At 50.0% G+C, this 13079-nt stretch overlaps 1 protein-coding gene across 1 annotated transcript; it reads left to right on the forward strand.

Annotated features, from left to right (window-relative positions):
- The first annotated feature begins 5380 nt into the window (after window positions 1-5380).
- On the forward strand, window positions 5381-6776 carry LOC119350518. Its single transcript, XM_037618313.1, has 4 exons — window positions 5381-5444; window positions 5510-5658; window positions 5789-5991; window positions 6085-6776. Exons 1-4 carry the CDS (start codon window positions 5381-5383, stop codon window positions 6593-6595), a joined length of 927 nt encoding a protein of 308 aa, XP_037474210.1. The 3' UTR covers window positions 6596-6776.
- The last annotated feature ends 6303 nt before the right edge of the window (window positions 6777-13079 follow it).

A 13079-nucleotide genomic window follows, 5' to 3' on the forward strand; every position in this document is an offset into this window, starting at 1 on the left:
GATCTTTCGGGCAGGCCCGGTTGATGTGCTTGAAATCAATGCACATTCGGAGCGACTTGTCCTTCTTAGGAACCATGACGACATTAGCGAGCCACTCGGAGTGGTATATCTCTCGGATAAATCCGGCCGCCAACAGTCGAGCCACTTCTTCACCAATGGCTTTTCTCTTCTAGACGGCGGACCGCCGAAGATGCTCTTTGACTGGTTTTGCAGATGAGTCGACTCTTAGGCGATGCTCAGCCAGTCCCCTGGGAACACCTGGCATGTCAGCGGGCTTCCATGCAAAAATGTCCCAGTTCTCACGGAGGAACTGGATGAGCGCTTCTTCCTATTTTGGGTCGAGTGTTGTGGAGATGCGGGTCGGAGCTGCATCGGGGTCGGTCGGGTGAATGTGAACAGGCTTCGTCTCACCGGACGACTGGAATGCAGACTCTGTGGCGGGTTTTTTTGATCGCAGCAAGTCACTCGGATCTGCGTTTTGCTTGTATTCTTCGAATTCGACCGCTGTCACCTGGGAATCGGCAATCTTGGAGCCCTTCTGAAAGCACTCTTCTGCCTTTTTCCGATCACCGGTGACAGTGATCACTCCTTTGGGGCCGGGCATCTTCAGTTTGAGGTACACGTAGCACGGTCGAGCCATGAACCGTGCGTAAGCTGGTCTCCCCAAAATGGCATGATATGCACTCTGAAAATCCACGACCTCAAACGTCAACTTTTCTTTACGAAAATGTTTCGAATCACCAAACACCACATCCAAAGCTATTTGGCCGAGTGACTCTGCCTTCTTCCCTGGTATAACTCCATGAAAGCTCATGTTACTAGTGCTCAGTCGGGACATCGGAATGCCCATTCCTTTCAGTGTGTCTGCATACAACAAGTTCAGTCCACTTCCACCATCCATCAGCACCTTTGTCAGTCGAGTGCCTTCGACAACTGGATCGACCACCAAAGCTTGCCTCCCAGGGGTGGCGATATGAGTCGGGTGATCAGATTGGTCGAATGTGATGGGTATTTGAGACCATTTCAGATAATTTGCTTTTGCTGGGGCAACCATGTTCACCTCTCGGTTAATGACTTTCAGTCGACTCCTGCTTTCCACATCTGCAAAAATCATCAGAGTGGAGTTGATATGCGGATATCCTTCCTCACTGTCCTCCTTGTCTTCGGCCTTGTCCGACTCCTTCTCCTTGTCCTTAGTCTGTTTTCCCTGAAACTGCTGGATCAGGAGTCGACATTGGCGAGTGGTGTGCTTCGGGTAAATGATATTCCCCTCTTCGTCTTTCTTCGTGTGAATGTGACATGGCATATCCATCACGTCGTTCCCTTCTTTATCCTTTACCTTCTTGGGGTTCCAGGATCCTTTTGGTTTCCTCTTAAACTTTCCTTGAGTCACGGCCAGAGCCTCTCCAGGAGCTGCCGGTTCAGCCTTCCGCTTCTGTTTCCGACTGGTGTTTCCTTTTTCCGACTGACTCGGCTTGTGCTTGCCGCTTCAGAGTCGGTCTTCTTCTTCGCCGTTGGCGTACTTGGTAGCAATCTCCATCATCCGACTCAAGGTCATGTCACCGGTTCGACCAAACTTCAAACTCAGTTCTCTGTTCTTGACACCATCTTTGAAGGCGCAGACTGCCTGATGATCAGACACATTCTCTACAGTGTGGTGCAAAGTGATCCACCTCTGAATATACTCTCTGAGAGTCTCATTAGCCTTCTGCACGCAGACTTGCAACTCTGTCAATCCAGCTGGTCGCTTGCAAGTCCCTTCAAACGTTCTGATGAACACTCGGGACAGATCTTCCCAAGCGTAAATGCTGCTAGGAGGTAATTGAGTCAACCATGCCCTGGCAGAACCTTCCAGCATGAGGGGCAAATGCTTCATGGCCACCTCGTCGTTCCCACCACCAATCTGAACTGCCACTCGGTAGTCTTCAAGCCAAGTTTCAGGCTTAGACTCACCAGTGAACTTGCTGACTCCTGTTGCCAACCTGAAATTGGGAGGGATAACTGCGGCTCTGATAGCTCTGTTGAAACATTCAGGACCAGAAATATGCATTCGACTGCTTGTGGGCGCATCTCTGTCGAGTCCGCCTCGATGGGTTCTGTTCCGGTCGACCAAACCTTGCACGATAATGGATCGCGCATCGAAGCCTGGTTCTCTGGGGTCGACTGGAACCCTTCGCCCTGTACTGTACTGACGCCTGTCATCTTGCCACCGAGGAGCGTAAGACCCACCCCTCGGAGGGGAATTGGGCGCTCGACGCCTATCATCTCGGTTGCCATACTGATCTTGCCGATTCTCGCGCCCTTCACGCCGTGGAGGCGATCTGGGGCTGTGAGCCGACTGAACAGTATTCACAGTGACGGATCGACTGTGAATTCTGTTGCGCGACTGAGACACGGCTGAATTCTGATCTCCTGCTGCCCGGAGCAGATCCCTGATCTGCAGCAAACCTCTGCCAGCTTCCGACTGCGAAGGCTGGATGGACTCTGCTATACGGGTCGCAGCTGCTAAATTCTGAATTGGGATTCGATATACCTGAGTCGGCGGGAAGAGTTGACGTCGACTGGTGTCGGGAACTCGTTGCCGCGCGCGCTCGTCGAGTGCTCGCTGAAGGTTCTCCAGTCGAGTGCGCTCGGCCAAATTGTCCAGACGCGCCTCCTCCAAGGCACGAGCCTCGGGGGTTTCTCCTGCGATGGGAGTACGCAGGGCATCCACGTTCCTGCGGCGAAGTTCCTCTCTTTGCAGAGAGTCGAGTGGCTCGGGCTGGTACTCCTCGTGGCGTCGTGCGGAGTCGCCTCCGTCACCTGCTCCATCATCACGGGCGAAGCCAGGGGGACTGCGGGGCCCGTCGACCATCAAGATTTCCGCCGCTGGGTCACTGCTACCGCACTCGGATGCAGTCTCTACGGAGCCAGTCGACAGATCGAACAAGCCGTAGAGAGATTCGTCGGGCTCGATTACCGCAACTTGGGTGGTGGCCGATTGGCGAGCCACCGCGTGCCTCACCCATCGCTGAAGCCTCGACTGGCCCGAGCGCTTGCGCTGGCGGGATACCGGGAGGGTGGACGATGGGGGAGCCGACTGATACTGGGTCGACAGTTGCCGCAGCAGAACGCCGCGGACACATGCACGAAAATGCGTCGCACCGCGGACGGGGATCGCATCTACGTCGAGTGGAGCCTCCTGGAGCCACGCGGAGTCGTCGGCGATGAAGGTGAGAGTGCCGAGACGGATCTCTTGACCCCCGACCAAAACTCCAGCAGACACCATGATGAAAGTACTCGGAAGAATCGCAACTTCTCCACAAAATCGCTAAAACACCTGCCCCACGGTGGGCGCCAACTGTCGTGGTTCTAAGCCTGACAGTAGAGTGGGGGGTAGGTATGGAGAGGCAAGGTCCTAGCTATGGAGAGGTTGTAAACACAAGGGATGTACGAGTTCAGGCCCTTCTCGGGAGAAGTAATAGCCCTACGTCTCGGAGCCCGGAGGCGGTCGAGTGGATTATGAGTATATGAGTTACAAGGTGCCGAACCCCTCTGCCTGTGGAGGGGGGTGGCTTATATAGAGTGCGCCAGGGCCCCAGCCAGCCCACGTAGGAGAGGGTTTAAGGTGAGTTAAGTCTGGGGCGTTACTGGTAACGCCCCACATAAAGTGTCTTTACTATCATAAAGCCTACTTAATTACAGACCGTTGCAGTGCGGAGTGCCTCTTGACCTCCTGGTGGTCGAGTGAGTCTTCGTAGTCGAGTCCTTCAAGTCAGTCGAGTGAGTCCCTCGTTGGTCGACTGGAAGGCGACCTCTTCTAAGGGTGTCCTTGGGTAAGGTACTTAGATCAGGTTTGTGACCCTATCCTAGGTACATGACCCCATCAGGCGTCATTTTCTCCGTGAAGGCGTTGTCAAAGGGGTTCTTGACACTTGCCCTGGGTCACCTTGGCTCACGGTTGTTGGTTTGTGTTTGGTGGTGGAGTCTAGTTTTCATTTGGGTTTGCTTGAGTTCGTCGTCAGATTGTTTGCTTGATTGTCCCCCATTTAATCACGTCGTTGTGGTTTTCGGTCTAGTTTCTATATAAACCGGGTCCACTTGATGATTTTCATTTCTTAATCAAATCACAGGAGCATCATGTGTACCCTTTTGATGATGTCCTTGAAAAAGTGAACAGCAAAGACCAATGAAATATGAAAATGTACACCAAGGCTTTTAGAAGTCATACTCTAGCCCCACCCTTAGAGTCTCAACCTTCTTCTAGGGTCATCTCAAAGGTTCTTAAGAATCCCATTAAGTATCCAACGGAAAAGGGAGTAAAAAAAGATCATGACATTGTAGTCAAGAATAAAAAATTACCTAATTACGGGCAACCTCCTACGAACCCCCCTACGGACTTCCCCTCCACGACCTCCCACCAACCCCCTCCCCCTTGGATTTTTGTGTGTGCTCCTCCCCTCCAACCAGATGTTAACACCTCATCTTGTAATTATAAGCCTACAACCCTCCGACGAGATGTTAACACCTCATCTTGTAATTGTAATCCTACGATTAATCGTAGGTGTAGCAAAACTTGTGAAGAATACATCATCTGCAAGAAAACTACTGAATGCTTTGTCATGAAACGCTTCAAACTTTTTTTGTTTGAAAAAAGACATCTCTGATAATTATCAAGGAAAACATTTAATCAATACAATGTAAAGATAACAAGATACAAAATGGTTTAGAAAAATAATAATATCACATGGAGAATCATATTGGACTTCTATCTCCTTCGGTTGTACACCGTCCGTCGGAGCTTGAAAATTACATCGAACCAACAATACGGGAGACGCAAATATGCAAACATCATCGCCATACTATGTTTTGAAGACTGTGATAACCATTCACCGCTAGAAATGAGATCTACTAATCATCAAAGAACAATGAAGACCAAGAGACAAAAGGACTTCTAAGTCGGCTTAAAACAAAATTGAAGTCAATTGAGACTTACGCAAACCCCGGTCGACTGGGAGCGACGGAACCAAAACGAGCACGGCACGCCATTGCAAGACAAACAAAAGGATCGACTGGCCATTTGTGGGATCAGAAGTCGTCCGGGTCAAAACCCACTGGTCCCCAATGTCTGGATGGCCCACTCGTGGATGGTACCGATAAAACCAAGAGACATTTCGGCCGCACCGTACCGGAATTAGCATGCTAGAGATCCATCGCTGTGGACGCAGTGTGAAACAAATCGGACGTACTAGTTACCGCGCCGGCAGAACCATGGATACAAGTCGTGAAGGCGAAGCTGTCTACCATGTCAACTTCCCAAGGGCAATAACTTTCTTGATTACGCCCACGTAAAAGACGTAATGATGGAGGAATTACGCGGAACTTGGGCAGAACGTAGTTGATGGCGACCGTCGTAGAAGTTATGCCCTTCCTTGACATCGGCTTGCACCAACCGAACTACGCGCGTCAGCGCCGGTGACCTTGTATGCACGCCCGGGCTCCCTGTATATAAACCACGGGTGCACGCCAGTCGATCACAACCCAAAAGAGGTCGAGATTCCATCGAGAGCAGTGGCCATGAAAATGGATCTGAAGATGATCATCGTGTGCTCGGTCGTCGGCTCTCTCGGGGTGCTGAGTGCCATCCTGGGCTTCTCAGCCGAGGGCACCAAGCTCACTGTAAGCTACCACACTCAGTACTTTCATCTCTCCTTGCGTACTGTTGTGCATGTGTGTCTGTGAACTGTGGTACGTGCGCGCGCATTTGTACATGTACACGTCTTATACTCTGTTGATGCATATCTTGCAGGTTTCGGACTTGTACGTGGGTGGAGGGCTGTGCCTGTATCCGCAGAACCCGGCGCTCGGGCTCGGGGTGTGCGCGGTCATCTTCCTGGTCGTGGCCCAGATCGTCTTCGCGGTCGTCGGCGGCTGCTGCGGCTGCTGCAGGTCCCGCGCCATCCCCTCCGAAACCAACCGGATCATCGGCGTCGTCTGCGCCGTCTTCTCATGGTGAGTGATATGTCGATCCTCCATGGATAAATCAGGAAGCGCTCGCTAGGCGGATCACTGTTTACGGACTGAAACGTGCATGCATGCATGCAGGATCATGGCGATAATCGCGTTCGCGCTGCTGGTGACTGGCGCGGCGTGGAACACCACCGGGGCGCGGGACCCGTCACCGTTCGGGCTGTGCTACGTCCTTAAGGACGGCATCTTCGCCGGCGGCGCCGTGCTCACGCTGGTAGCCACGGCCCTCGGGCTCACCTCCTACGTCATGCTCCGCGGGCAGCCGGCCACTGCCACCTCCGCCGCCGCCGCGCCCAAGGAAGGCGAGCAGATGCCTGCGGGCGCCGCCGGGACGACGATGAGGCAGCCGCAGTTCCCGCAGCAGCCTCCCCAGGGGCAGGGGACACCCAACTACCCGCAGTACTCTCCACCGCCCCAGGGGCAGGGGTACGGCCAACCGCCGAACCCTCACCACGCCCCTCCTCCGGCACAAGGACAAGGCTATGGAGCGCACGCACCCAACCAGCAGCAGCAGCAGCAGCTACCCCCGCCTCCTGCACGACGCTACGGGCAGTACCCTCCCCCCAAAGGAGACGAACAGGTGTAACGCGCGCCGTTTGATCAAACGATGCATCGATCGTGCTATACTCCGTGATTTCTATCGCTTTTGTGAATGTAACGTGTGTTTCGCTCGACCTCACCGGAGGACCTGTATTCTTGTTTTACTTTTAGAGGATCAGTAATGCTTGTTTGCTGCTTTACGTTTGCAGTTGAGATCTCTCCTATAATCTTCAGAGAGTCAGCAACGCTAGAAGTAATGCTTGCTTTGCCATCGTGTTTTCAGTTTAGATGTCAAGTTATGTTGAAAAAGACGGTTTCACGACCGGGGTCAGCAACGCTAAAACTAAAGGCGGCTGCTACAAATCTACCGGATGATTTCTCTAAAAAATCATCCACCTAGCCTGCCATCAGATTCCAAACTCGTAACCGTCCGATCTCCCCTACATCATCTCGTCCTTCCTCACGTCCGTGCACCCCATCGTAGCACAGCAGCGCCATGACCACCAATTGCAGCCACAAAATAGCAGCGCCCCGGCCCTCTTCCCTTCCCGCACCGCATCTGCGGGGGACGACGGTGACTGCAGTACCAACACTCTTCCCGGCGACTCTCCTGGTGAGCTGGATCGCAGCACTTTGCTGATGCTGCCACCGATGCTCCGCCAGCGACCAGTTCGCAGCAGGCTACTAGCAGCATGTGCGCTCTCTCCGGCAAGCTACCATGCAGCACTCCATGGCAGCGCTGACGGCCCCCAACGAAGCTCCATGGCCGCACGACGCAGCGCGGCAAAGCTTCATGCAACACTGACAAACTCCCCGACGCTTTATTGTAGCGCTATGGCAGCACGGCAAGGCGCGACAAAAGCTTCATCGCAGCACGGACGAGCCCCGGAGATGCTTCATTGTAGCTCCATGGCGGCACCGCATGGCGTGGCAAAGCTCCATTGCAGCACCAACGGCCTCCATTGATGCTCCATGGCGGCACCGCGAGGCAAGGCAAAGCTCCATCGCAGCAACAACGCCCCCCCGACGAAGCTCCATTGCACCTCCACTGTCGTTGCATTATAGCATCCACCGCCGACGAAGAACTTCCGTTGCAACGCCGACCGCTGATTTGCAGCAGCACGAGCGTACGTTGAGATGCTGCGCCAGTGTGTTTGAGGCTGCAGAGGAGGGAAGCGAGAGGAAGTGAGAGAAGACACTTGCAGCAGTAGCGGTGCGATATGGTGGTATTCTAGCAGCAGCAGCAGCAGCATGCGGTAAGCGGCGGCTCTAGTGGTTGCCAGCCAGCCTGCAAGAGATGGGTTAGAGAAAAGGGATTGGATAGGAGAGAAGAAGAGGTAGGAAAATCCTATGGGACGGGGCCTCATAGTGTCCCTCCTGGGCCCCTCCTCAGATTTTGACACGTCATCAATGGCACACATCTTAAAGCGAGCCTAATTCCCTAATTAATTGATACGTACATCAACTAGATATTGCGCAGTATTCGTACGATACAGTATCAATCGGATCGATATTTTCCATCTAACGAAAGAGAACGAACACGGCGATCTTCTCGCTGGCTCGCCGCTGCATCAGACCTTGGCGCCATCGCGCCTTATCCCATGGCGACCCCTCCATGCGCCGGTGACGACGACCCTCACGGAAACGGCGGCGCCGTCGTGAGCTCTCCCTGCGCTGGTGACGCGGACGTGCTCGTCGTCCCTCGCGGAACCAATAGCAACAGCCACATAATGATGTCCACCGTCTCCACCACAAGTCTGCCAACACGGCAACGCCGGCGTCGGCGGCAAGCCACCCATCTCCCCATGGCGACCTTGCAGATTTCTAGTCATTCTGACATTCGGAGATGTGAACATTCAGAGATCATTAGACAAAAACATTCAGAGTTCTGTGATCACAGTATCTATGCGTTGTGATTATAAACATTCAGATATTTTACCACATGAAAATTGATGTTGAGCTTCTTCAAATTCTGTCAGTAGTATGTGGCATCTTAAGACTGAATGTTGACATTGGCCAAACAATTGGAATTCCAATGAGAACTTTCTGATATTTATTGATACATGATAAACTTTGGGTACGTTGAGAGGGTTATTTATCAGTACATTCTGTTGTAAGTTTCAGACCTTCTGTTGGTGATGGATCTTTAATAGAAACGCGATTACAACCGACGCTGTATTGTGTAACACAGTAGCTAGAGCAGAAATGAAAGCTAATTGTGATGTCGACCAGGACCAAGAGCTGAAATGAAAGATATAGCGGTGATGCTTATCAGGATCATCAGTCTAGATAGCTCTACTACATTCATAAGTGCAATGGGAAAGAAAAGGGTAGGGAAAATAAAGACTGATGAATGAATACAAATTAAATTCTGGCAAAAATAAATGGTATTCAAGTGTGAAAGATCTGATAATTAATCGGGAAAAATAATCTCACTCATGAGAGTGCACCATTACATTTATTATTTCTGTCTCAAACGAAACTCTATATATTGGTCTCTGTCGACAAGAAGAAATAAAGTATACTGCTGCTGCTGCTATCCTACTTCTTTGATGCGTAAGGAAGGGTTCACTTCATCAAAAATCTAATCTTCTTGAAGTTTGCAGCACCTCTGAAGCTTGATCAGCTTGTAGCAAAAGTTCTGTATATCCTCCAGGGATCAACAGAATAAACATAGTCGAAGATTCCGTGTTGAACATATTATTTGCAAAGATTGGTATTGCAGTATTAGAACTTGGGCCTGCCTCCGAATATCCCTGCTTCATAATAAAACGACAAATGTTTAGAGATTTCGGGGTACAATTAAATTGCCTGAAATATGTTCAAGAAAGCAATTTGTCTTGCAGTATACTGTTGAGGACCTTCTGCAGCAAAATCATATGTTGTTTCTTCGTTTCCAAATCCCTGTGTGTAAGTAAGTAGGAAACTGATTACCACAAATTTATTTTTAGAAGACATAAAAGAACATTGCGTAAGTTGTCTTACAATTGATTTTTCATGTCCTTCTTCATCCTGATCATTTTTTCTTACTTTCTTTTTACCTCTTCCTGCTCATACATATGAATGTGCAATACATTAATGTCTATTCAAAAACCAAAGGTCAAAAGTAAGAATAAATGTGGTTGTCGTACCTTTCTTTTGGGTGGTCTTCGACTTCTTTGGTTTCGCCTTCTCAAGTGGACCTTTCAATCTTTTTCCCTTTGGACCTTTTATCGCTTCAGGGACTTTGAATGATATTTTACCTGTTAATATGTCTTGAGTATTTTGAGGTATATTGTTGGAAGTGTTGGGGAACGCAGCAGAAATTCAAAATTTTCCTACGTGTCACCAAGATCTATCTATGGAGAAACCAGCTACGAGTAGAAGGAGAGTGCATCTACATACCCTTGTAGATCGCTAAGCGGAAGCGTTCAAGTGAACGGGGTTGATGGAGTCGTACTCGTCGTGATTCAAATCACCGATGATCAAGTGCCGAACGGACGGCACCTCCGCGTTCAACACACGTACAGCCCGGTGACGTCTCCCACGCCTTGATCCAGCAAGGAGAGAGGGAGAGGTTGAGGAAGACTCCATCCAACAGCAGCACAACGGCGTGGTGGTGGTGGAGGAGCGTGGCAATCCCGCAGGGCTTCGCCAAGCACCTACGGGAGAGGAGGAGGTGTCACGGGAGGGAGGGAGGCGCCAAGGGCTCAGGTATGGATGCCCTCCCTCCCCTCCACTATATATAGGGGCAAGGGAGAGGGGGGAGGCGCAGCCTTGCCCCTTACTCCAAGAAAGGGGTGCGGCCAAGAGGGGGGGGGGAGGAGTCCATCCTCCCCAAGGCACCTCGGAGGTGCCTTCCCCCTTGAGGACTCTTCCCTCTAGGGTTCCCTAGGCGCATGGGCCTCTTGGGGCTGGTGCCCTTGGCCCATGTAGGCCAAGGCGCACCCCCTACAGCCCATGTGGCCCCCCGGGGCAGGTGGCCCCACCCGGTGGGCCCCCGGGACCCTTCCGGTGGTCCCGGTACAATACCGATGACCCCGAAACTTGTCCCGATGGCCGAAACAGGACTTCCTATATATAAATCTTTACCTCCGGACCATTCCGGAACTCCTCGTGACGTCCGGGATCTCATCCGGGACTCCGAACAACATTCGGTAACCACATACAAGCTTCCTTTATAACCCTAGCGTCATCGAACCTTAAGTGTGTAGACCCTACGGGTTCGGGAGACATGCAGACATGACCGAGACGTTCTCCAGTCAATAACCAAGAGCGGGATCTGGATACCCATGTTGGCTCCCATATGTTCCACGATGATCTCATCGGATGAACCATGATGTCAAGGACTCAATCGATCCCGTATACAATTCCCTTTGTCTAGCGGTATTTTACTTGCCCGAGATTCGATCGTCGGTATACCGATACCTTGTTCAATCTCGTTACCGGCAAGTCACTTTACTCGTTCCGTAACACATCATCCCGTGATCAACTCCTTGGTCACATTGCGCATATGATGATGTCCTACCGAGTGGGCCCAGAGATACCTCTCCGTTTACACGGAGTGACAAATCCCAGTCTCGATCCGCATAAAACAATAGATACTTTCGGAGATACCTGTAGTGCACCTTTATAGTCACCCAGTTACGTTGTGACGTTTGATACACCCAAAGCACTCCTACGGTATCCAGGAGTTACACGCTCTCATGGTCGAAGGAAGAGATACTTGACATTGGCAAAGCTCTAGCAAATGAACTACACGATCTTTTGTACTAGTCTTAGGATTGGGTCTTGTCCATCACATCATTCTCCTAATGATGTGATCCCGTTATCAACGACATCCAATGCCCATAGCCAGGAAACCATGACTATCTGTTGATCACAACGAGCTAGTCAACTAGAGGCTCACTAGGGACATATTTTGGTCTATGTATTCACACGTGTATTACGATTTCCGGATAATACAGTTATAGCATGAATAAAAGACAATTATCATGAACAAGGAAATATAATAATAATACTTTTATTATTGCCTCTAGGGCATATTTCCAACAGTCTCCCACTTGCACTAGAGTCAATAATCTAGTTCACATCACCATGTGATTAACACTCACAGGTCACATCGCCATGTGACTAATACCCAAGAGTTTACTAGAGTCAGTAGTCTAGTTCACATCACTATGTGATTAACACTCAATGAGTTTTATGTTTGATCATGTTGCTTGTGAGAGAGGTTTTAGTCAACGGGTCTGAACCTTTCAGATCCGTGTGTGCTTTACAAATCTCTATGTCATCTCCTAGATGCAGCTACCACGCTCTATTTGGAGCTGTTCCAAATAACTGTTCTACTTGGAGCTATTCTAAATTGTTGCCCCATTGTACGTATCCGGTATCTCTACTCAGAGCTATCCGGATAGGTGTTAAGCTTGCATCGACGTAACCTTTACGACGAACTCTTTTACCACCTCCATAATCGAGAAAATTCCTTAGTCCACTAGTTACTAAGGATAACTTTGACCGCTGTCCTGTGAGCCATTCTTGGATCACTCTTGTACCCCTTGACTGACTCATAGCAAGGCACACTTCAGGTGCGGTACACAGCATAGCATACTGAAGAGCCTACATCTTAAGCATAGGGGACGACCTTCGTCCTTTCTCTCTATTATGCCGTGGTCGAGCTTTAAGTCTTAACTTCGTACCTTACAACTCAGGCAAGAACTCTTTCTTTGACTGGTCCATCTTGAACACCTTCAAGATCATGTCAAGGTATGTGCTCATTTGAAAGTATTATTAAGCATTTTGATCTATCCTTATAGATCTTGATGCTCAATGTTCAAGTAGCTTAATCCAGGCTTTCCATTGAAAAACACCTTTCAAATAACCCTATATGCTTTCTAGAAATTCTACATCATTTCTGATCATCAATATGTCAACAACATATACTCATCAGAAATTCTATAGTGCTCCCACTCACTTCTTTGGAAATACAAGTTTCTCATAAACTTTGTACAAACCCAAAATCTTTGATCATCATCAAAGCATACATTCCAACTCCGAGATGCTCACTCCAGTACTTAGAAGGATCGCTGTTGCTAGCATACCTTTTAGCATCCTTAGGATCGACAAAACTTTTCTGATTGTATTGCATACAACCTTTCCTTATGAAAACTAGTAAGGAAACTTGTCTTGACATCCATCTGCCAGATTTCATAAATGCAGCTAATGCTAACAGGATTCCGACGGACTTTAAGCATCGCTACGAGTGAGAAAATCTCATCGTAGTCAACTCTTTGAACTTGTCGGAAAACACTTCGCCACAAGTCGAGCTTCATAGATGGTGACATTACCATCCACGTCCGTCTTCTTCTTAAAAATCCATTTATCTCAATGGCTTGCCGATCATCGGGCAAGTCCACCAAAGTCCATGGATCCGTTCTCGGATTTTATGGCCTCGAGCCATTTATCGGAATCCGGGCCCACCATCGCTTCTCCATAGCTCGTAGGTTCATTGTTGTCCAGCAACATGACTTCCAAGACAGGATTACGTACCA

Source organism: Triticum dicoccoides, chromosome 1B (genome assembly GCF_002162155.2).
Source record: "Triticum dicoccoides isolate Atlit2015 ecotype Zavitan chromosome 1B, WEW_v2.0, whole genome shotgun sequence".
NCBI lineage: Eukaryota > Viridiplantae > Streptophyta > Magnoliopsida > Poales > Poaceae > Triticum > Triticum dicoccoides.